General features: G+C 41.6%; 1 protein-coding gene across 3 annotated transcripts in view; it reads left to right on the top strand.

The window, feature by feature from the left end:
* Positions 1–1,853: 1,853 nt before the first annotated feature.
* Positions 1,854–25,086, top strand: part of nlrx1 (NLR family member X1) — a 33,278-nt gene continuing 10,045 nt past the window's right edge. The window contains exons 1-8 of one of the 3 annotated variants that reach the window (XM_085479099.1): positions 1,854–2,211; positions 2,566–2,619; positions 4,124–4,242; positions 5,827–6,217; positions 15,446–15,677; positions 16,576–17,740; positions 18,059–18,242; positions 19,499–19,594. In XM_085479099.1, coding sequence (XP_085335225.1) covers positions 2,600–2,619; positions 4,124–4,242; positions 5,827–6,217; positions 15,446–15,677; positions 16,576–17,740; positions 18,059–18,242; positions 19,499–19,594 — 2,207 coding nt within the window. In that variant the 5' untranslated portion in view covers positions 1,854–2,211; positions 2,566–2,599. Of the gene's footprint in view, positions 2,212–2,565; positions 2,620–4,123; positions 4,243–5,826; positions 6,218–8,335; positions 8,517–15,445; positions 15,678–16,575; positions 17,741–18,058; positions 18,243–19,498; positions 19,595–25,086 lie in introns of those variants that run through there. The other 2 variants (XM_085479098.1, XM_085479100.1) reach the window with 2 other exon arrangements.

Raw genomic sequence — 25,086 nt, 5'->3', positions numbered from 1 at the left:
AGGGACCAACAGAGGGAGCACCAACCCAGAAACCCAGCATTCAAAACACAAATAATAATGGATTGGATTTATACAGCGCTTTTCAAGGCACCCAAAGCGCTTTACAATTCCACTATTCATTCACTCTCGCATTCACACACTGGTGGAGGTAGCTACAGTTGTAGCCACAGCTGTCCTGGGGAAGACTGACAGACTGCCATTCTGGCCGATGGTGTGTGTCTTGGTGAAGTGTCTTGCCCAAGGCCAGAGAGCAAGGGGATCGAACCAGCGACCTTCCGGTTACAGATACGCTTCCCAACCCCCTAAGCCACGTTTTCTCCTCAGAGGCAGACATACTTGTTCATATGGGTATGAACAAGCCCCTAAAATAATCCATGTTCAGTGTCGGCCTAATTACTACTCATGTTATGAGTGTTAATTAGATGCTCATAATCTGTAGTTGCAGTATTTCAGCTTCTACCTAGCCCCACAGAAGGAGCATAAGCGGAGTAACCTTTTTTTAAATGACAAATAATTTCAAATGCAATGGTTCTATCAGTTTAGCAAATATCAGCAAACACACAAACTGTTTTTGCGCAGTTTGTCACACTCTGCGTTTGCTAGCTCGGGTAGAGCTGCTTCCTAGAGAGAGAAAAAGAGTACAAGATAACTTCACTCAGAGATGGAGAAAGATGGAAGAGGAGAGGAGTGGTAATATTTAAAGGAAGGACTGCTCAGTGGTAATTAATAAACTGGAAATTTAAAGTTTGTAAGTTCTCATTTTTAAATCAGATATTGGATCTGACTATGAAGTTTAGTTATGTTTTTTCATATTTTGAAAATCATGTTCAGTTTGAACATGATTTGGGATAAACAGGTTAGGTTGTTGTGATGGATTTAAAGTAAAGAATAGTGTGCTGGGTTGGTGTACAGCAGCAGCTATAGTGTTCCTGTTGTTCTTGTTGCAAAAAGGGTATCAAAGATTGATTTGATGATGCTTAGATCCATTCACTCAATTCCACCTTCATACCAACTTTATATGTCTAGTATAAAGACAGCAACAGTGTAGTGTCAGTGTAGGGGAGGGAAATCAGCCAAGACAGCTCATGAAACATCTTCTTACACCTCTTTAAATTCAGACATCCAAGTCCACAATGAACAGCAGCAGCACAAATCAGTTGATCACAGCCTGTACAAAAAGGAAACCTACTGGAGCTCAAAATAGAAATTCTTGTCAGCTGGCGTTCTTTTCCCCATGCTTAGCCAACCAATACAACCAATTTTAGGGTTTCTCCACCTCCTGAATCCCATTGTAACCCCTGACCGTACTCATTTGCTGTTTCAATTAGGAGGCAAAGTCAGCATCTACAATATAGGCAACAGAAAACAAAGCCCTTTTTTCTCCTTATTTTTCACTACTCCTGTTCTATATAATTGATTGAAGCTAAATGACTTCATTAGAATTAAAATTTAGACTTAATTTTTTGGGTTTTGCTTACCTGGATGATTGAACATGCATGTTTTCATTAAGAGAAATAAAGTTAGTGCTTTAATCACTTAGTGATTTGCTCAACTGTATGAAGCCTGTTGACATAGTGAAAGATTTTTTTTAATGTTAGAAGACAACTAATAATGGTCATGAATATGAATAATGGCAAGGAGGTTTTCTAAAGACAAGATATATAGAGAAATAGCTATCTATCTATGAATGTTTTTAAATACTTCTAGTAGTTACCCGTGTTTCCATTGTAACTCCAGCCACTCCAATAAATCGCTGGAGCTGAGCTGTGATGTCATCACGCCCGCGTCCTCCCATGGAAGTCTAGACTCCCGAGTGAACTTACTAAGTATAAACTAGCAAATAGGGAAATTGCGTACTTTAGTTGGTCAGATTTTTATTACGTTGCACTTCTTAGCCCTCGTGATTTTTCCGACACACATTTCCTCGACCTTGATCTTCCTTGATGTTTTCGATCGAGGTTATGGAAAGGTGGATAAGAGTTACGTTTTGGACTGCTTGTCGTCAGCACTACCGGAAGTTGAAACATGAAACTCATCGACGGTGAAGCGGAAGAATGACAGTCGGTGTGATACATATGTTTCTGTGTGTCAAGTCCTTAATGATACTGGACAAATTTGAAAATTTGAAAACCTAAAAGGAAACGGCATACTGCATGCGTTAAGCTACTTTCCTGGACAACGTGTGGTCGGGAGACGAACGATAAGACGGTGGTATGTCTTATTGTATTTTATGTGTAGTTTGCATGATTGTTAGCTATGAGACAGTGGCATTTGCAGAAGAGACGCAGACGCTATATGTAGTCTAAGCAGAGTTATTATATTCTTAGAAATACCAAAATATGTCTAAATAAATATGAAGGCTATCACAAAGGGGGCTGGTGACGTGTTAAATAAAGACATCTTGTGGAATTTGGTGAGAAACAGTATTTCGTTTCAGGCTGGGTAACACCATACGAAATGACAATAAACGTCTTGAGTCTTAAGAAAACAAATGCATGCAGATGTATGCAGATGTAAGATTGTTTTTGCATCAGTTGTGTGACTTTATGCTTTAACTGTTAACAGAAAACTTCCCGAGACAAAGAAGCAGCAGAAAAGGATGAATCTCCTCCCCCACAGGTTGGTGATTAACTGAACCTTGATGCCTAGTGACTTAAAGGCCCTGGCATAGTAGTGGGGATGTACGATATATCGAATATACTCGATATATTTCTATGTACGACGGTTAAAAGGGCATATCTTAAGCTGTCCTGCAGATAATTCACTGTGAGTTATTTTTCTCCCACACAGCGCAAATGCATCATTAATTCCACCCTCCCAACTGGAAAATTTTTCTACCCAGCACACTGTTTATATACTATGTCTTTTTATATGCTACCATATAGGGAAAAATATGGCGATAGTGGGAGTTTCAGAGCGAGGGAATGAGACTCACTGTCATTTGGATTCACTGCTAAATGTAACAGTACAGTCAATTTAGAACAGGTCACTTACTAACCGGAAGGTTGGTCGTCCATTCCCAGTCTGCCCAGTCTGCATGTCCCAGATAATCTGGGACTCCCCACCATTTGACCTTAGAACTGAAGAAGCTTCTCGGATGAGAGGTGAAATGTCTTCAAGTAACTTAAAGAAGTCCAGAAGCTTTTCTTTGCAAGCTCCTTTGACTACTTCTATAAACTGTATTTATTATAACTGTATTTATTATAGTAGCAACAGCACCCCCCTTAGTCAGTGTGCAGTATCACCGATCAAACGGCACCTCACTCTGTGTGTGTGTGTGTGTGTATGTGTGTGTGTGCATGCGTGCGTGTTGCCAAAAGAGGATCAACAAGCTACTGAATCATGGAGTGTACTTATGTACTTACTGATTTACACACTGCTTCTGCATTTCGGCTTGTTAAATAAGTAGTGGAAGGTGTGTAAACTGCTAGGACATGTCATAACTTAGGACCAGTGACTACATGTGTAGTCACTGGAAAGTTAGTTTCATCTTTATGTCAGCACTCATAGAAACAGGCTTTGCTCAATGTTTCTGTTGAGTGTGTGAAAAATGTGCAAGAAGTTGAGGTATGTTAGGCTGTGTAGAGACATTGTCCATACAATAGTTGATGTGACTATTTTCCACAATGGGATGTAGTAAAGAACCACCATCTACTTGTGGCAAATGTTAATGCAAATGCAAAGTATTATGCAGAATAATATTAATATGCTGTTAATCGTTTTATGAATTTCACTTTTTTGTAAACGACGACTGGTGTCATTCATTTAAACTGGTTCATATTTCCATTGTTTTCTTTGTTTGTAATAAAGACCCAACAGAATTCTTAGGAACCTTGCAGGAAGTTTCTCAGAGCAAAAGTAGACAGGTTTCATTTGTGTTTATATTAATTGTGTGCAGTTGCGTAAAAGTCAGTGCTTTGGAGGTGTAATAACTTATATCTGCTGCAATATGCAAACAACAGCTTGTTCCTACATGTTATTCCTTAGCGTGATTATCAGATTAAGTAAGCAGCAAAGTAATGAAAGCAAGTTGTGCTTGAAATGTTGTTCTCTGTGCATTTGTATTTTATTAAGGTTGTAAGCAACAGCTGAACTAATTGGCATGATGCATTATTTTTTCCAGACAGATGAGTCATCTACTCAAAACATGGAGGATGTGGCAGATGGGAATGGAGGCTGCACCCTGGCCAGTCTCTGGTTTTTACTGCAGGAAGTTTACTACCTCAAACTCTTTAGAACCAGGTCCACACTTCAGTTCATTTTCTCAGTTATTGTCTCTTAAATGCAATATCAGTCAATTGTTTGGTAGTAATGTCACAGTACTTTGTAGAACAGTACAATGATGGTATTTCCTTGTTACAAAATAAGGCCTGCAATATGGGCCTTTTGCCCTTTCATTTTTTACAAAGTTGTTTTACATTGTACATTGTTGTTGTACATCACTTAGCCGTAATAGACTGGGGTGTTCTTGTTACCCTACTGGGTGGGAGGGCGACATGAACACCCAAGTTTATGAATACAATAACTCGGGTGGAGTTTCAAATGGATACCCTAGCACTGTGCAAAAGTTTTAGGCTGGTGAGAAAAAATGCTGTAAACAAAGAATGCTTTCAAAAATGAAAGTGTTAATCAAAAGTGCCGATGCTTCCATCCAGCAGACACTTTCACAGCATCGGGTCCCGATCCTCCAGACTGCGAAATAGCTTTTTCCCGCAAGCCATCAATCTCACTACCGGCTCTCCCACCACACACACACAAACAAACAAACAAACAAACAAACAAACAAACAAACTGTTAACTGACTCTATTGCACTCCCCGTACACTGCCTTTGTAATGCAGATGCTGCTTATGGACAGTCATTACTCTCAAGAATTCTGCTCATGTTTACAAGTTGCTACACTGGTCACTTTAAATCACTTCAAGGTGACCTTAAGCGTCAAACTGTAAATTGTAAATTTCAAATAAATTGTTACTGATCCCTTTGCCCCTAGTCCTGAATTGTATATTTATTTTCTACTCTTGTTATATTTGTTTGTTTTTACACTGATGCACCTGGAGCCTTGTCATCTCGTCTCTCTATATACTGTACTGTATATAGCGGAGATGACAATAAAGTGTAATTTGACTTTGACTAATCAACAAAATGCAGTGAATGTACAAAAGCGAAATTGAAATCAAATCAAGATTTGGTGTGACCACCCTTTGCCTTCAAAACAGCATCAATTCTTCTAGGTACACTTGCAAACAGTTTTTGAAGGAACTCGGCTGGTAGGTTGTTCCAAACATCTTGGAAAACTAAGCACAGATCTTCTGTGGATGTTTCCTCGCACCTTTCTGTCTCTCCATGTAATCCCAGACACACTCAATGATGTTGAGATCAGGGCTCTGTGGGGGCCATACCATCACTTCCAGTACTTTTTGTTCTTCTTCACACTGAAGATAGCTCTTAATGACTTTGGCTGTATGTTTGGGGTCATTGTCCTGCTACAAGAATACATTTGGGGCGAATAAACAATCATTTATATTTCTGAAAGCATTCATTGTTTACAGCATTTTTTCACGCCTGCTTTAAACTTTTGCACAGTACTGTGTATACTAAAACATTTGAGTAGTGTGGATCTCAGTGATCTCAAACTCAAGGTCAGAGTCCAAAAAGGAAGGAGGAAAAGACTTTTTCACAGCACTGTACATCAGGATAAAACAGATTCAATTTGATCATTGTATTAAATTAATTATTGCATTACCACTTTAATAAGGTTTCATCACATCTGAGAAAATCCACCACTTAAAGAATAAAAACACCTTCTTTTTCTTTCTCTCTATAGACCCAATAGAGATCCACAAGAGAAAGCTCCTCCTATGGTTTAGCCACCTTCCTCAGGAGGAAAAACAGTTTGGAGGTTTCTTCAGCCCTGAGACCATGCATGTCGACCCACTGATCCTTGAAACTGATGCTGAGGAGAGGGCAGGACTACTCGGCTCTCCATTCCAAACCCAAACACACTGTAATCGCTCTGTAACTGTGGAACAGCTGTTTCAGCACACTGATACCTGGAGTGATGGCCGGGGGCTCAATGTCCTCATCTATGGTGCTGTGGGAACAGGGAAAAGTACAGTGGTCCGAAAGCTGGTGCTAGATTGGTGTGCTGGCACCACTCTGAGCCACTTTCAGCTGCTGATTCCTTTCTCTTGTGAGGACCTCAGTCAACTGTCAAAGTAAGATGGTTCTCTTACTTTTTATCACATGTAGAAAATTTATAGAGGCACAACTTTATTGATTGGGATTTAATGTACTGGTTGTTATACTTATCATTTTTATTTTCTTAGGTCCTAATATACATTTTAAATCTCTGACAAACAGTGTTTTAGTTTGCACATTACATCTATTTTCTTTTATTTAGTTTAACATTATGAATGCTTTTAACTCTGCCTTAATCGCCTTTCAGTTAAAGTGCAGGAGAACTCAGCAGGAAAAAGGTAGTTCTCTATCCACTATTAGCTTTCCATGTAATCATATTTGGGACAAGCCAGCATCAGCAAATTTATGGTTTTAGACTCATTTAAAGTTGTTGCAAAGATTGCATTCATAGCAGGCTAACAAATAACCACCAAATTGTTTCTTTGTTAACCCTCGTGCATTATTCTGAATTATCCTCCACACTCCTGTACACACGCACACATACACATTGACTTCAGGAGATCAAAATTACAACAAACATAGTACAATTACTAGGGTTGTCAGTAAAATTGATACCTGTATACTGATGCATATTACAAATTACTATGAGATTAAATACAGACCGTCTGTATGAGAGATGCAGCCACACAGCTCATACCCTTGCTAGCAGATGAAGTAGTTCACAACACTGAACACTTTATAAGGAATGTAAGTACATTTTCATTTATATATATTTTTTTCATTCTGTCCTGTCTGGCAGCTTTTGCAATCAGAATTATGATCTGAATGCACTGTGCCAAATGCATTTTGGTTTTCCAAGATATATAAGTGTTAGCCTACCTTCTGCTACTATTTAATCAGTAAATACCAAGTCACAGCAAGCATAGCACGACCTCAAGAATCCTTTTTGTTTTTATTTTTTTCTTGTATTACCTAAGATAATATTAAACGGGTTGTCATCATTGGCGGAGCGGGGGGGGGGGGGGCTTACTGGGCTTAAGCCCGGGTTGTTTTGTCAGAAGCCCGGGGTCTTTTGGAGTGTAATTTTTCATAGTTAGATGCCTTTCTGACAACTGTATAAAACAAAAACTACACACAATATTCGAAGCACATAGCGCACACTGTGGGAATTTACGACTGTGCATAAATCCCCCCTAATATTGGTATGATCCGAGCTCAGACACTAAGTGACTGAGCGAGGGGGCGGGGGCAGCTGCTGCCTGTTGGAGAAATGGAGCCAGGCAGACAGAGGAGAACTGAAGTTCGACCAGGTACCAAAGCAAATCATTCGTACTGTACAAATAATGTAAATATGACGGTGTATCACAAAAGATTGATGTCAAACTGATCACTTGACCCATATTACGTTACTTCTCTTCAAGTGAATCAACAAATGGCGAAATGAAAAGCCAAACAACAACAATGCTGTTTCTTTAGAGAGTCTTAGCTTACATGTGTGTTTATTTCATATTTTCAGTTGTTACCCTCCACGGCTAAATAAATCGGTTTCAGTAATGTACTGATATACAAGAATGGACATAAGGGGCTTCTTTCAAAGAAAAAACTCTGGTAGATGTTATTTTATACATTATGCTTTGTATTTTGTTCAGTATATTCCTATGCAAAACAAGCAAAACACAAGAACATTTTTTTACTGTACAACATCAATTTAGAGTAAACTTGTTTTGTTTTGGGCAAATAAATATTGAAATATCTTTTGAATTAGTTAAATGTCAGAATAAAGAGAGACAGAGCTTCTATTTTTTATCACTTTCATCAAATTTAGGAGTACATATACACTAAGTTTATTGTTAATTAATAAGAAAACTGCAGACGATTCCATTCTGAGCTGAAGAAGCTTCTGATAGGTTAGTAGAGTCCATGTGAGTAAATTGGTGGCACACCTGCAGATGCATATAAGGCAAAACACAGAGCCTGTTTCTGTGACATGGGAAAATCAAGAGATGTCAACCAAAACACCAGGAAAAGAATTGTGGAGCTCCATAAGTGTGGCTCAGTTTGGAATACAATTTGGTGCCATTTGCAATTAAGAAATACAGATAGTTTCTTTCTTTACTCTTAAAGTTAACAAATATGTTTTTTATATTTATCAATCTAAAAAAAAATAAACATTTAGTCTGATTTGATGTTACAATTAAAAAAGTGTTTTTATCTGAAGAGTGTTTAAATATCTGGTTTCAACTGTATATTTGATGATGTTGGTGTTTGGTTTGATTGTCAGCACAAAGAGAGAGAGAGGAACAGAGAGGGAGAGAGAGGAACAGAGAGGGAGAGAGAGAGGAGAATGAGGACAGAACAGAGAGGGAACAAGAGCAGGTGAGACAGACATCAATCAATCAATCTTTATTTATAAAGCACTTTTCATACAGAAATGTAGCACAAAGTGCTTTACATGGTTAAAAGTAGAGATGGACGGATCCGATATTACGTATCGGTATCGGTCCGATACTGACCTAAATTACTGGATCGGATATCGGAGAAAAATAAAAAATGTAATCCGATCCATTAAATATCACGAAAGCACCTCACAAAACTTGCAACACGCCGTAACTCGCCTCAGAACGTTAGCACGTCGGAGCAGTATGCATCACGTGATAGAGCGGCTGTGGCATGCGGGACCTGTCGGTGGTCTGGATAGCATTTGGAGCTTCGCTAGCAACCCGGCATTTCATCTCCGACAAAGTTATCCCCGAGAGAAGTAAAGCAAGTGTGTAAGTCCATCTCTGAATGTTTGTAAAGCATTCCTGCGTTAAGCTTAACAAGCAATATATGGAGCGACTGCCTCTTCTTGCTGCTACTTCAATCATGAAACTGCTTAACGATCAGCTGATCGGCTTTTCTGTCGCGAGTCCGTGTCTCTTCTTTGTTTTTGGCCCACTTTGCACCAGAAAGAGGAAACCAGCAGCTGAACAATAGCAGCACGTCTAAGCTTGATCAGCTATTGTTAGAATGTATTTATTATTACTTTCTACTCCAGGATCTTTTTCTACGTAGCTGACGCTGGTAACTGTGCAGGGGCGGATCTAGCAAAGTTTAGCCAGGGGGGCCGATAGGGCATGAACAGGGAAAAGGGGGCACAAAGACATACTTTTCTTTCTTATTCTCATTTAAAATGTCTAGCTTTTAATAAATAATTATCTGACACCCAAAGTTTTAATTTGATGCAAAATGAATAGAAGTCCATTACTGTATATAGTAACTATTAAGTCTAATATATATACCCTAGTAAGCTATAGTACTTTTTCCTTTGGGAAGGTACCATCTGTGCAGTCTGCAATTTTGTTGAAGAAAGATGTTGAATCTATTTAATATTTCTTGAAAAATAATTGATTTCTGTGCATTTTTTTTCACACTGCATCAAATTAAGGTTGATTACGTCGATTAAGCATCATGAGGTGGAGCGTGAGGGGTGGTTCCCTATTTTTTATTTATTTATTTTTGTTGTTGCTGGGAGTTGGAACCCTATTAGTTAGGTTGCTTAATATTTATGCTAAGTACTCTTTAAAATACCAGAATAGGGAGGATGGTGTAGGTTTAAGTTTATTAGATTGATCAGTATTGCTGAACTATGAAATTTTTTTTTTTTGCATACAGGTATAACAGAATAGCATTTAGTGTAGTTGTTGTTTTAAACTTGAGTATGAACTTATATAAAATGCAGCAAGATATTTAAAAAACAGTTTTGTTGATTAAAAAACACTATATCGGATTCATATCAGTATCGGCAGATATCCAAATTTATGATATCGGTATCGGTATCGGACATAACAAAAGTGGTATCGTGCCATCTCTAGTTAAAAGCAGCCTACCCCACCCCATCCCGCCCTCCAATTCACTCCCCACACTCTCATTAACATAAGCGGTCATGGATACATACCCCCCCCCCCCCCCCCCCCCCCCACACACACACACACACACACACACACACACACACTTGAAAAGTAAAATTGGGCTGGGCACACATGAACCAGGTGAGGGAACACTATCACGCGGAGCCGGTCACAGACCGCAGCCTCCAGGCCGGGCACACAGCTGGAGGGAGGCAAAGAAGCCCCCCAGCCAGGCTGAGAAGACCCACAGAGCCGCAGCAGCCACGGTCGATCACAACCCCGGTGCAGAGAGCCCCCTCCGAGGAAACACTGGAGATATGACCTAATAAGAGTATATACAGAATAAAAAGATAAAATACAATAAATATTATGTAGGACCTAATTTAATAATATAAATAGAATAACAGGATAACATCGAATAAATAAACATTAAGTAAAAGATAAAATACAATCGTGGCTCAAGAGTTGGGAGTTCGCCTTGTAATCGGAAGGTTGCCGGTTCGAGCCCCGGCTTGGACAGTCTCGGTCGTTGTGTCCTTGGGCAAGACACTTCACCCGTTGCCTACTGGTGGTGGTCAGAGGGCCCGGTGGCGCCAGTGTCCGGCAGCCTCGCCTCTGTCAGTGCGCCCCAGGGTGGCTGTGGCTACATTGTAGCTTGCCATCACCAGTGTGTGAATGTGTGTGTGAATGGGTGGATGACAGGTTGTGTAAAGCGCTTTGGGGTCCTTAGGGACTAGAAAAGCGCTATACAAATACAGGCCATTTACCATTTAAGTAAAAGCTAAATTAAAAAGGTGGTCTTGAGCCTGTTCTTAAAAACATGTACGTTCTCTGCGGCATTGAGCTCCTCCGGCAGGCTGTTCCACAGACGAGGACCATACCACTGAAAAGCTGCCTCTCCGTGAGTATGTGTCCTGACTTTAGGAACGATCAAAAGGCCAGTACCAGAGGACCTCAGGGTCTGCGAGGGTTCATATGATAGAAGCAGATCTGAAAGATAAGAAGGCCCAAGACCATTAAGACATTTAAAAACCAATAAAAGAACTTTAAAATCGATCCTGAAACACACGGGGAGCCAGTGCAGCGATTCTAAAACCGGTGTAATGTGGGTCCGCCCTCTGGTCTTCGTCAGCACACGAGCTGCAGAGTTTTGTAAAAGTTGTAAAGGAGAAATATTCTTTTTGGGAAGACCAGAGAGCAGGGCATTACAGTAATCAATGCGACTGGTAATAAAAGCATGCATCAACATCTCCATGTTGGCCTGAGAGAGAGTAGGGCGGACTCTGGCTATATTTTTTTAGATGATAAAATCCAATTTTGGTTACATGTTTAATATGTGGGATAAAACCAAGCTCAGAGTCGAAAATAACACCCAGGTTTTTCACTTGTAGCGAAGGACATAGTGAAAATGCCTGTAATTTAGACAAGAGTTTCTCTCTCTGAGCCTCAGGACCGACGATTAAAACTTCGGTTTTGTTCTGGTTAAGCTGTAAAACGTTTTCTGCCATCCAAGATTTTATATCTAGAATACAGTTAAAAAGGGCATCCATTGGTCTGGTGTCATCAGGAGACACGGAGATGTACAGCTGAGTATCATCAGCGTAACTGTGGAAGTTCACTCCATGCCTCCTGATGACACCGCCAAGAGGGAGCTTATACAAATTAAAAAGTACAGGGCCTAAAACCGACGCTCGGGGCACACCACAAGTCATTTTATGGATCTTAGAGGAGCATGTATCCATACTCACCATAAAAGTTCTGTCTGAGAGATGGGAAGTGAACCAGTTGTGTACAGCACCAGAGAGGCCCACCATGTTTTTCAGTCTTTTTAAAAGAATAGCGTGGTCTACTGTATCAAAGGCTGCGCTTAGATCCAGTAGCACCAGGACTGAGAGCTTTTGGGCGTCCCAGTTATATCTAAGATCATTTAAAACCTTTAGGAGAGCCGTCTCTGTGCTGTGGTTCACCCTAAATCCAGACTGGAATATCTCCAGGATCTGTCTATCATTTAGAAAATCATTAATCTGAATAAAAACAAGTTTTTCTAAAATTTGACTTAAAAATGGTAAGTTGGATACAGGTCTGTAGTTCTTAAAATCATTACAATCCAAATTGCTCTTCTTCAGAAGGGGCCTCACCACTGCCGTTTTAAAGGCAGCAGGGAAGACACCCAACTGAAGAGAGCAATTCATCAAGCTCAACTTCAAAAAATCCATAAAGTGTTTTAAAAAGTAAAGAGGGGATTGGATCTAAAAGACATGTGGTGGGTCTCACTTTGAACTTTCTTAAGGTTCTCAGCATTAACCACGACAAACCTGTCCAGTGTCTCCTCAGATACAATAGAGCCCTCAGATATGTTTAAAATCATATTGCGAGAAGATAAAATATCAGATCTGATGGCGCTGATTTTTCCCCTGAAGTGGTCTGCAAACTGCTCACAGAGCGAGTCTGTGGGGTTCTTTGGGAGCTGTTAAAACCTGGGTTAAATAAATAATCTATGGTAGAAAAGAGGACCTTGGGATTATTTTTGTTATTACTAATTATTTTGGAAAAGTATGAATTTCTTGAATTCCTTAGTGTATTATTGTACATTTTAAGTTGCTCGCAAAGTATTTGATGGTTGATTGCATTTTAATTTTTCCTCCATCTCCTCTCTGCTGCCCTTAAGTTTTTTGACTTCTTCGTTTCTCCATGGTGATGCATGTTCTTTTTGGTGGTGAGTGGAGCAACGGAGTCAAGGCTTTTCTTCAATTTGCTGTTAAAATGATTAAAAATAAAATCGCAGGGTTCAGGTAAAATCACAGGGGGGGCATTCATCTAAAACCCTGGTATAATTTGCAGCCACTTCAGAGGTTAGATAGCGCCTCCTCACAGTTCGCACCGAACATGTTAGTCAAATGGTTGTTTACCAAAAGTATCACCGTATCATAGGTCCTCATGTATCTCGTACCTAGTGTTTCTTTTTAGGTTTGTTATTTTTCAAATTCTATATTTATTAAGTTATGCATGATTGTTTGCACAACAAGGCTAAATAATTATATAAATGTTTCTGAATCTAAATAGTGGACTTTGGTAGAATTAAAAAATAAGTGTAGTGCAGGTCTATGATGATTTTAGTGCTACTATCATCTAGTTTTGATTCTGGTTCTGTCTTGGTTAAATCCTGCTCTGGGTCTGGTTGAATTGGGGTTTAGTTCTTGTGTCTTGATGCAGCCCCGACTTTGTTCTGCCTTGCTGCTTATTTAAAAAACTAGTTTAAGGTGTCCTGCATATGTGATATATATTTTTCCCTATATGAAGTCATTCCTTTTTGAACAAAACTCAAAACAGAGCCTATTAATCTTTCAGTCATTTCTGACACCCCCCCCCCCACACACACACACACACACAATCCCACATAGGGCTGTGTGATATGACCAAAATCTCATATAAGACATCTATCGTCCCGATAACGATATAAATCACAAAAATGTAAAATTTTCTGTAAATTCTGTGAATCTCGGGCAGCTCGACTTGCTTTGAAGTGTTTCCAGCTGCGCGTCCTTTACCCGGAGTCGAGTGTTTTAACCGATGCATGAAACTATACATTTTTAGACATAAGTTGTAACGGCCGCCGTTTTCTTTGTATTTATTACACGGCGTGCTGTGGGGAAAAGCCTGTTCTAACGTTTGAGTCTAAGGTTTATTTTTTAGCACCTGGTGGCTCTTTTTTACTTCTCATCTGTAAATAATCTGCTCGTTCACGTGATTAAGTTCATTTTGAAAAGTCTTAACAGGATCTTGAGCTTTATTGTGAAAGGTTTATGTGGAAAATAAACAAGCGGACACGCGATGGTTTTACCGTCGTTGTTGCTAACGACAATGCATAAAAACAGGCGCTTGTCCGTCCGTAGTGTGGCTATATTAAATATAAGAGAAAGAGAAATGAATATAGCCACTACAGTGACCATCAAAACGATGAAAAAATATTGCCGTAAACAGTTTATTTTGCGACACCACGAAACAAACGATAGCATAAAATGAAACGATAGACGTTTTTATATCGTTATCCGATATATATCGTTATATCGAACAGCCCTACTCTGTTGTACAGGAGCTGCTGATGTTACTGGGCCTGGAGCACGTTTTCTCATGATAACCTCCCCAATGTGCGTAGCTTTGCACTCAGGTCCAAAACGTGAATTTAGTTGAATTGAATTCTTCCCTGGGTTTAGACTATTATTTCATGTCACTGAGCGTTCAAACGTTAAAGTAATTTGCCCGAATCAACAGTAACACATGAAAGTCGGTCCTACTGAAGAGGAACAACTATATACAAGTATCATTTACTTTTAAGTGGCAGAAAAATTCCAAAAGCAAAATTTCTATGAGCTTAACAAGTATCTGTTAAGGTCATTTATCTACAGTTTGCCAGATAAACTGTAAGTTCTCATTTGTTAAATTAGATATTGGATCTGAATATAATTTGAAGTTTTGCTTTTTGATATTGAGAAACGTCCTGCAAAATGAACTGAATTATACTAACTTTGTGTTTTTCATATGCTAAATGAAAATATTCTTCAGTTTAGTGCAGGACAAACACGTTGGCTTACTGTACTCTAACAGATTTACAGTGAAGCACTGTGTTGGACTGGTGCACAGTGCAGTGTTTATGTTAAGACTTAAGTTAAATCAACTGTGGTAGAGAGTAATTTGAATTTAAGCTGATAATGCTCAGATTCATTCACAGTATAATGTCAGTTTAGTCGTGGATAGAAATAAGCCAGCACAACTCATTAAACATCTTATGTTGAATTCAGGTTTTTAAAACCACAAAAAGTAAACCTCAGAGCACTACAAGCAGAAGCAGGCTAGATGATCACAGACACTACACTAATCTATTCTTAGTGATTTTTGCACAAATGCTCAACAGAAGCAATTGTCCAACAACCTTCTAATTAGTGGATGACCTGGCCTAAATGCCTTTTCATCCAGGCCTGCTGGATAGGCCTTTGTGGGTGGACTTCATCTAAATAATGTGTGGCAAAATGTTTCTTCCGCCTGTAAACGCTATGTTGAGATAAACTTCAACAACAAATTCAACTTCAAAATCAGCTGAATGATTGTGCTTGCATGTTAAAGCAGTTTTGCTGCATGATTTCAAGTGTCAACTTTTATGAGAAGGCAGTCATTTCTGCAAAAGAAGCAAAATGTTGGCCTTTACCATCTCTAACCTTGAATTAAAAGAATGCTTTTTTTAAATTTTCCAACAGCGTTACTGGGAGTGTGCTAGTTCCAAAATAATCTGAAAATATTGCAAAATCAATCTTTTTTTTTTGTATTCTTCTATAATTTCATTTGATTGATAAATTTGGCAACCCAAAGTGTCACATTGTTATTTTATGATTCTAAAGACTCACATTCTCTTTTACACAGGGTTACGTCTCTAAGAGACCTGGTGAGCAGGAAGTACCTACACCTGAAAAAACACCCCCTTCTAAGTGGGGAGGGAAAACAGGCCAAGGATGTGCTCTTCCTTTTCAATGGAATGGAAAAGATGCAACTGGATTTCCGAATTGGAGCCTCAGAGCTTTGCAGTGATCCTAATGAGGGACTCCCTCCAAGTGTAGTTGTGGTAAACCTGCTAAGAAAGTATCTGTTGCCTGAGGTAAGAAAAAACCAAAAGGGGTTAACTAAAGGTAGTGATTAAACAAAAAATGGCTAAAGCTAATATGTACCCCCACTCCAGGTTTTTGTTTCATTTCAAATCTGACCAGGTTCTTGTCTTTTATTTAAAACTACAAGCAAAATTAATAAAAGTAACATTTAGCAAAAGAGTGAGTTTAGAAAAGTATGCTAATAATTAAAAAAAATCGTATTATTTTTAATATTACACATATTACACTGAACACATGCAGTTTTTAATGCAGTACGTTAGTTAATCCCAGGAGAGATTTGTTCTACTACGTTTTACATCCTTTGATAATTCTCTTAGTTTTTAGGTGTGAACACAAAATAAAGATGAAAACAAGCGCAAAGCGACTTTAAACCGATTACCAGAGTAATTCTACTTTAGAAACATGAACAGGTAGACACGGAGGCTGCACCCTGACTGTTCATCCGTTTGGTACCTTTATGACCTATACTTGAGATGTTATGTTACTGGCGGCATGTGTCTGTTTGGATTAATCAAACAGTTAGGATTGGAAAATTTGACCAGTCGTGGCCTTAAGTCCAACTTTGACTTAAAAAGTTAATCACTTCTGTCTAGTACTGGAATATAGAAGCGCGGGATTATTAGGCAGAGGATTATGATTTTAAACCCGTTGAAAATAAAAACTAAAAACACTTCAAATACATCATGTTCTTAAGAAAGTATAACGAGTAATTTAGATCCAGATAGCTTTGTCGTTCCAAATGCCTTGAGGCAACTATTGTGATTTCGGCGCTGTATAAATAAAATTTAATTGAACTGAAGTGTAGTATGAATTTTCAGCCTTGTTTGTTAGATTGTAAGTCCCACTGTTTGTAAATGGCACTTATTGTTTACTTTATATGTTTCACAGGCCAGCATCTTGATTACGGCAAGACTGTCTGCTTTGGACTGTATCCCTCAGAAGTATGTTACTCGTTACGCACAGATACGTGGTTTTAATGACCCATCACGCCAGCGGGCGTACTTCACCAGTCGCCTTCTAAAGCAGAGTGACACTGCACATAACCAAGAGGCCCAGGATCTTGTAGAACTGCTTTACCTCAACCTCCAGAGAGAAAGCCAACTTGCTGCTGCATGTTTCCTTCCATCGTACTGCTGGCTCACTTGTGCAACCTTACACTTTCTGCGTTTTACCAATACCAAAGCCCCCATCCGCACTCTAACTGGCATATACACAAGTTTCCTCAGGCTCAATTTTGGGGGTGAAGTGCTCGGTACAGGAGCAGGGACGGACATGCCCATTCAGGAACACCAAAGTTCTCTGATGTTATATGTTGTCCGTACAGTAGGTAAGCTTGCATTTGAAGGTGTGACATACAAACGCACATCCTTCTCAGAAGCAGAACTAGAGCAGTGGATAGGAGGGAAGACAAAGACAGATGAGGAGCTTCATCAGCTGGCCATGTTCCGCACCGATGTACTAGACTTCTTTTTGGCTCCTTCCATAGAAAGTGGTAAATCTATATCACAAGACCTAAGGGAAAACAATGAGAAGCAGTATGTGTTTGCTGTCCCAGCCATGCAAGAATACCTGGCAGCACTCTATGTAGTTCTAGGAGAGAACAAATCCGCTCTTGAGAAGCTCACCAAGAAAGTATCTGTGGCCATTGGTCAGGCAAGTGAGGATGTCAGTGCCCTTGTTAACATCTTTTCTAAGTTAATTCCCCTCCGAATTTTTGCAGTATTCAATCTTCTTAAGCTTTTTCCAAAGCTCTATGAGAAAATCAGCAGTCTCAACAAAGGCAGTATAGCCAGAACCATGGCAGCTGAGCTGTTCCACACTGAGGATAGCTACAACGAGGATGTCCTTGACCAGGTAGAGCAAAACCTTGTAGGAGTCCATGGCCCACAGCAACAGCAGTACAGTGAACGTCAACCTTTTGAGCTGTACCCTATCTTCATGGGTGGGCTATTGCACTATGGTAACCGTGTGCTTCTCCAACAACTTGGCTGCAGCATTCAAAGCACCACTGTGGCCCAGATCACCCATGCCATTAGGAAATACCTTGTTAGAGGTAAAAAAACAACAACAACAACAACAACAACAACAACAACAACAAAAAAACGTTCTCTTGTGAAACAAAGTACTTAATCTGCCTACAGAGTAATGTTCTGTAATTGCTAAAGCTTTAACAATTACAAAACATATATTTATCGTTAGAACTTTACAAAAGTATTAGAAAACAAGAAACTGAACATAAAACTCAGATTTACTTGTAAACATTTATGTGATATGAGATAAATGAACTCTAAAGATAGAAATTGTGTCTGTAATTGGTGTATGGCAACCCATATTGCATATTTTCATGTAGTATGTGTTCTTTTGATACTAGAGCTTAACAAGCCACAACCACCAGAAGAGCTGATGGATCTGTTGGTCCTTCTATATGAGTTCCAGAACCCCAGACTGACTGCAGAGGTTGTAACTTCAATCAGAGCTATCCGCCTCACCAACATTCGTATGACTTCACTTAAATGTTTCATACTGAGTTCTGTGCTTTCCTGCACCCCTGCAAGGTAAATTATTATTTGAAGGAACTGGATTAGAGATCGACTGACTGTGTATGTGTATGTTATGTCAAAAGAGGTGGAAATACATCTTTTACATCCGAGAGATGGTAAAAGAATCAGAATCAGAAAGGGTTTTATTGCCAAATGTTGAGAAGGTATACAATATTAGGAAATTGCTTTGGTACTTAGTGCGAAACATACTGTAAAACAAACACTTAAATGAACATAAAAATTCAAAGTAAAAGTGCTAGGCAGATAGATGTATACATAAATACAGGTGAAATGCAGGCAAAAGGTCTCTATTTGTGCTTTTGCTAACAGTAAATAATTTGTGTTGTTAATCAAAGATATCAACCAATGTAAAAGTCTCATTAATATATTAAATGAGAGTTGTGTAATGGAAATTATTATCATATCTGGATTTTATGTGCATAGACATGATCCAACTTCAACCTTGGCAGATTAGTGTCTCTGTGGTTGCAGGAATGTGAAAGACAAAAAATGTGTCACCAACCCATCATTATGCATAATTCCGAATAAGAGAAATGGTATTAAGTGTTGTAATTTGTGACCACAGAAACATAATTCATATGTAATTTTGCTGATAGTTAATTATGGTTAATTGCTGAATAATGATCAGAGTATAATCGGGTATAACTTTAACTAATATAACAAATAAGAGAATATAGGCCTAGAATAGGCCTCTCACTGAAAGTTACTTCCTGTAGTTCTTGCGATGAATAGCAGACTTCATCTGAAGATTCAGCCTAGGGAGTTTACAGTCTACAAATTCTGGCAAGTAATGGCAGAGAAACAACCATTTCCCAAAACTGTGGACCTAAAAATTGGTTTTGTATTTTTTGGCCTCTAACCTACATCTGTTGATGCCATTGCAAACTGTTATCGCAGACAGTGATTTCTGGAATTCCTGAGTCTGACTCAACACTCACTTATGCAGAGACATTTTGGGTAGACGGCAAAATAATGAGATTTCTAATATAAGCAGCAGAAATAAGGTTTCTATAAAGCTCTTGGCCCTATCTGCCATAAGGAAAGGGTGAAGAGTGCAATTATTCGATAATAGAGTCACTACACAGCATCCCAAAATGTTTGCCATTGGGGTCATAGTTATTACTTCAGTTTTAATAGTGTATATTGTATATATACTGCTGATATGAGACTGTGTATGTGGATACAAAGGAGCTGTCTATTTGTTTTTCATTATTGTTTTTATTTAACCATCTTGTGGTGCTTTGTTACAGTTACTACCTTGAAGAACTGGACCTATCCTCCTGTCTCCTGAATAATGACACGCTTCAGATGCTGTGCCCTGCCTTCAGACACACATACAACCTCAAGTGAGACTTGAAACTTAATATATGATCTTGTTGCTTGCAAAAAAAAGCAACCTGAGTTCATGATGCATGATGCATATTGCATGATGGTGATGGTACTATTATAGCTACTAGAACTGCTTTTATTTTGTGTTGGATGTTACAATGGCATGATGCACTTACCCAATGGTAATTATGGTAGTTTCATTATAATCAAGCGTCAGATTCAGAAAAACATGCTGCAAAAAAGTTTGAAATATTTGATCCCCTACAACCCAGCTCCCCTCAGGGTGCCCTGCCTGTGTGGTACTGTTTCTCTTCTAAGGGTACAGGATGAGTTGACTGCATTGAGGGCACAATAGATGGCGTTATTAACTGTAAAATCTGTAAAATATATATATATATATATATATATATATATATGCAGCTGGATAGCGTAGTGATGCAGCTGGATAGCGTAGTGGTTAGACTACACGCCTTTGGAACAGAGGATCGCAAGTTCGATTCCTGCCTGGGGCGTCTGTATCCAGTAAGGGTCCTAAGGCTAGACCCCCTATGCTAAGCAAGCCTACCGCAGACATGAGCGAGACAGATAAATATGAAGGCATGCCGGCTCGGACGTCGCCCGGATCAACAAGGTCCGCGTCAGGTGTTGAGGAACCAGGGCACCCTGACGAAAAGTGGGCTACTGGAACAAGAAGGCATCGGTGGGCAAGGGACGAAAACAGGGCGTTGTTGGAATGCTACTACGCAAGTAACCCCGGCGGAAGGGGCTACATGAATAGGATGAGGGACCTATGGATTCTTCGATACCCAACATCCACAATGACGGCGAAACAACTAGTAGCTCAGTGTTCCAACATTCGAAAGAAGGGACTGCTCTCACAGCTAGAGATTGACGAGGTACAACACAAATGCTACGGCAAGGAGGAGTCAGGACGCCAGGTCAGGGGGGAGATATCATCACCCCCACCCGAGATTGGGTACATAGCCCCAAGTGTGATAGGAGAAGGATCGTTGAGTGCGAGAGGAACTGACCTGAAAAATAGGATCATGGCCAAGCTTGAAACCTGGATCCCCCGTAGCCGGTTACCAAGATTACGTGAAGTACCCTCAGAAGGTCTGCTAGATGATGTTAATGCAGCACTACGGGCAATACCTACAACCACGATTACCGACACTAACAAGCTGATCTACAATACGGCAGCAGTGATCAGTGAGATGCTTGGCTACAAGTTGAACAGCGACAAGGGGCAGTACCCTCCATGGAGAAGGAGGCTAGAGGGCAAGATCAAAGTAGCACGGAGAGAGGTTAGCCAACTAACGGAGTTGCAGAAAGGTGCGACGAATAAGGTGCCTAAGAAATACAGCAAGCTGTCCATACCTGAGGCCTTGGAAACTGCCAAGCAAAGACTCACAGCCTTGGCCAGCCGCTTGAGGAGGTACACCAGAGAGATAGAAGGCAGGAGAATAAACCAGCTGTTCTCCACAGAACCAGCAAAGGTGTACTCTCAGTGGCAAGGGAACAATAAGAGAACAGCACCACCAAGGCTGGAGACGGAGCAATACTGGAAGAGCATATGGGAGAAGGATGCAACCCATAACGGCAATGCTCAGTGGCTAGAGGATCTGAGGGCAGACCACAGCGACCTCCCTGAACAGGGTCCAGTAACCATCACAGTGGCAGATATCCAAGAAAGGGTCTCCAGTATGAAGAGTTGGACAGCACCAGGGCCCGACATGGTTCACGCCTACTGGCTGAAGAAGCTAACTGCACTCCACGAGCGTCTGGCAGCACAAATGAACCAGCTGCTAGTTAACGAGAGACACCCGGAATGGCTAACTGAAGGCCGGACGGTCCTGATCCCCAAGGACCCAAAGAAGGGACCGGTCCCCTCCAACTACCGACCAATAACCTGCCTCAGTACTACATGGAAGCTCCTGTCAGGCATCATATCGGCTAAGATGAACAGGCACATGGGTCAATACATGAGCGGGACACAGAAAGGAATTGGCAAGAATACCAGAGGCGCAAAACACCAGCTACTGGTAGACAGAACAATCAGCCGAGACTGCAAGACCAGACTGACCAACCTGTGCACTGCCTGGATTGATTACAAGAAGGCCTATGACTCAATGCCCCACAGCTGGATACTGGAATGCCTAGAATTGTACAAGATCAATGGGACCCTAAGAGCCATCATCAGGAACTCAATGGGGATGTGGCGTACAACACTAGAGGCCAACTCCAAGCCCATAGCACAAGTCACCATCAAGTGCGGGATCTACCAAGGAGATGCTCTGTCCCCACTGCTGTTCTGCATAGGCCTGAACCCCCTCAGTGAGATCATTAACAAGACTGGCTACGGATACCGACTACGGAACGGAGCAGTTGTCAGCCACCTCCTGTACATGGATGACATCAAGCTGTATGCCAAGAGTGAACGAGACATCGATTCACTGATCCACACTACCAGGCTATACAGCAATGACATTGGAATGTCGTTCGGACTGGAGAAGTGTAGTCGGATGGTAACAAAGAGAGGGAAGGTAGTCAGAACTGAGGGGATTGAACTACCAGAAGGCAACATTGCAGACATAGAGGACAGTTACAAGTACTTGGGGATCCCGCAGGCGAATGGGAACCATGAAGAGGCCGCAAGAAAAGCTGCAACCACCAAGTACCTGCAGAGGGTCAGGCAAGTCCTGAGGAGTCAGCTGAATGGTAAGAACAAGATCCGGGCCATCAACACGTACCATACGCCCTGCCCGTGATCAGGTACCCTGCTGGGGTAATAGGCTGGCCAAAGGAGGAGATAGAAGCCACTGACATAAAGACAAGAAAGCTCCTGACCATGCATGGAGGGTTTCACCCCAAGTCCAGCACCCTGAGGCTGTACGCTAAGCGGAAGGAAGGGGGCCGGGGACTGGTGAGTGTCAGCACCACAGTCCAGGATGAGACAAGGAACATCCAAGAATACATTGGGAAGATGGCCCCAACTGACCGAGTGCTCAGTGAATACCTCAGGCAGCAGAAACCCAAGAAAGAGGAGGGAGACGAGGAACCATCATGGAAGGACAGGCCCCTGCACGGTATGTACCACCGGCAGATAGAGGAGGTGGCTGATATCCAGAAATCCTACCAGTGGCTGGACAAAGCTGGACTGAAAGACAGCACAGAGGCACTAATCATGGCAGCACAAGAACAAGCTCTGAGTACAAGATCCATAGAGGCTGGGGTCTATCACACCAGGCAAGACCCCAGGTGCAGGCTGTGTAAAGATGCCCCAGAGACAATCCAGCACATAACAGCAGGGTGCAAGATGCTAGCAGGCAAGGCATACATGGAACGCCATAACCAAGTGGCCGGCATAGTGTACAGGAACATCTGTGCCGAGTATAACCTAGAAGTCCCGAGGTCAAAATGGGAGATGCCCCCAAGGGTGGTGGAGAATGACCGAGCTAAGATCCTGTGGGACTTCCAGATACAGACGGACAAAATGGTGGTGGCTAACCAACCGGACATAGTGGTGGTAGACAAACAGAAGAAGACGGCCGTAGTGATCGATGTAGCGGTTCCGAATGACAGCAATATCAGGAAGAAGGAACACGAGAAGCTGGAGAAATACCAAGGGCTCAGAGAAGAGCTTGAGAGGATGTGGAGGGTGAAGGTAACGGTGGTCCCCGTGGTAATCGGAGCACTAGGTGCGGTGACTCCCAAGATAGGCGAGTGGCTCCAGCAGATCCCGGGAATAACATCGGAGATCTCTGTCCAGAAGAGCGCAGTCCTGGGAACAGCTAAGATACTGCGCAGGACCCTCAAGCTCCCAGGCCTCTGGTAGAGGACCCGAGCTTGAAGGATAAACCGCCCGCAGGGGCGTGCTGGGTGTTTTATATATATATATATAGATATATATATATATATATATGTATAAAAAAAAAAAAAACACCCAGCACGCCCCTGCGGGCGGTTTATCCTTCAAGCTCGGGTCCTCTACCAGAGGCCTGGGAGCTTGAGGGTCCTGCGCAGTATCTTAGCTGTTCCCAGGACTGCGCTCTTCTGGACAGAGATCTCCGATGTTGTTCCCGGGATCTGCTGGAGCCACTCGCCTATCTTGGGAGTCACCGCACCTAGTGCTCCGATTACCACGGGGACCACCGTTACCTTCACCCTCCACATCCTCTCGAGCTCTTCTCTGAGCCCTTGGTATTTCTCCAGCTTCTCGTGTTCCTTCTTCCTGATATTGCTGTCATTCGGAACCGCTACATCGATCACTACGGCCGTCTTCTTCTGTTTGTCTACCACCACTATGTCCGGTTGGTTAGCCACCACCATTTTGTCCGTCTGTATCTGGAAGTCCCACAGGATCTTAGCTCGGTCATTCTCCACCACCCTTGGGGGCATCTCCCATTTTGACCTCGGGACTTCCAGGTTATACTCCGCACAGATGTTCCTGTACACTATGCCGGCCACTTGGTTATGGCGTTCCATGTATGCCTTGCCTGCTAGCATCTTGCACCCTGCTGTTATGTGCTGGATTGTCTCTGGGGCATCTTTACACAGCCTGCACCTGGGGTCTTGCCTGGTGTGATAGACCCCAGCCTCTATGGATCTTGTGCTCAGAGCTTGTTCTTGTGCTGCCATGATTAGTGCCTCTGTGCTGTCTTTCAGTCCAGCTTTGTCCAGCCACTGGTAGGATTTCTGGATATCAGCCACCTCCTCTATCTGCCGGTGGTACATACCGTGCAGGGGCCTGTCCTTCCATGATGGTTCCTCGTCTCCCTCCTCTTTCTTGGGTTTCTGCTGCCTGAGGTATTCACTGAGCACTCGGTCAGTTGGGGCCATCTTCCCAATGTATTCTTGGATGTTCGTTGTCTCATCCTGGACTGTGGTGCTGACACTCACCAGTCCCCGGCCCCCTTCCTTCCGCTTAGCGTACAGCCTCAGGGTGCTGGACTTGGGGTGAAACCCTCCATGCATGGTAAGGAGCTTTCTTGTCTTTATGTCAGTGGCTTCTATCTCCTCCTTTGGCCAGCCTATTACCCCAGCAGGGTACCTGATCACGGGCAGGGCGTACGTGTTGATGGCCCGGATCTTGTTCTTACCATTCAGCTGACTCCTCAGGACTTGCCTGACCCTCTGCAGGTACTTGGTGGTTGCAGCTTTTCTTGCGGCCTCTTCATGGTTCCCATTTGCCTGCGGGATCCCCAGGTACTTGTAACTGTCCTCTATGTCTGCAATGTTGCCTTCTGGTAGTTCAATCCCCTCAGTTCTGACTACCTTCCCTCTCTTTGTTACCATCCGACTACACTTCTCCAGTCCGAACGACATTCCAATGTCATTGCTGTATAGCCTGGTAGTGTGGATCAGTGAATCGATGTCTCGTTCACTCTTGGCATACAGCTTGATGTCATCTGCATAGGCCTGAACCCCCTCAGTGAGATCATATATATATATATATATATATATATATATATATATATATATATATATATATATATACATATATATATAT

Source organism: Copadichromis virginalis, linkage group LG14, assembly GCF_057382275.1.
Source record: "Copadichromis virginalis isolate Kocher_CV1m ecotype Utaka linkage group LG14, C_Virginalis_male_GT1.1, whole genome shotgun sequence".
NCBI classification, from domain to species: domain Eukaryota; kingdom Metazoa; phylum Chordata; class Actinopteri; order Cichliformes; family Cichlidae; genus Copadichromis; species Copadichromis virginalis.
Note: the sequence above shows the minus strand (reverse complement) of the source record. Positions and strands in the feature narration are given on the sequence as shown.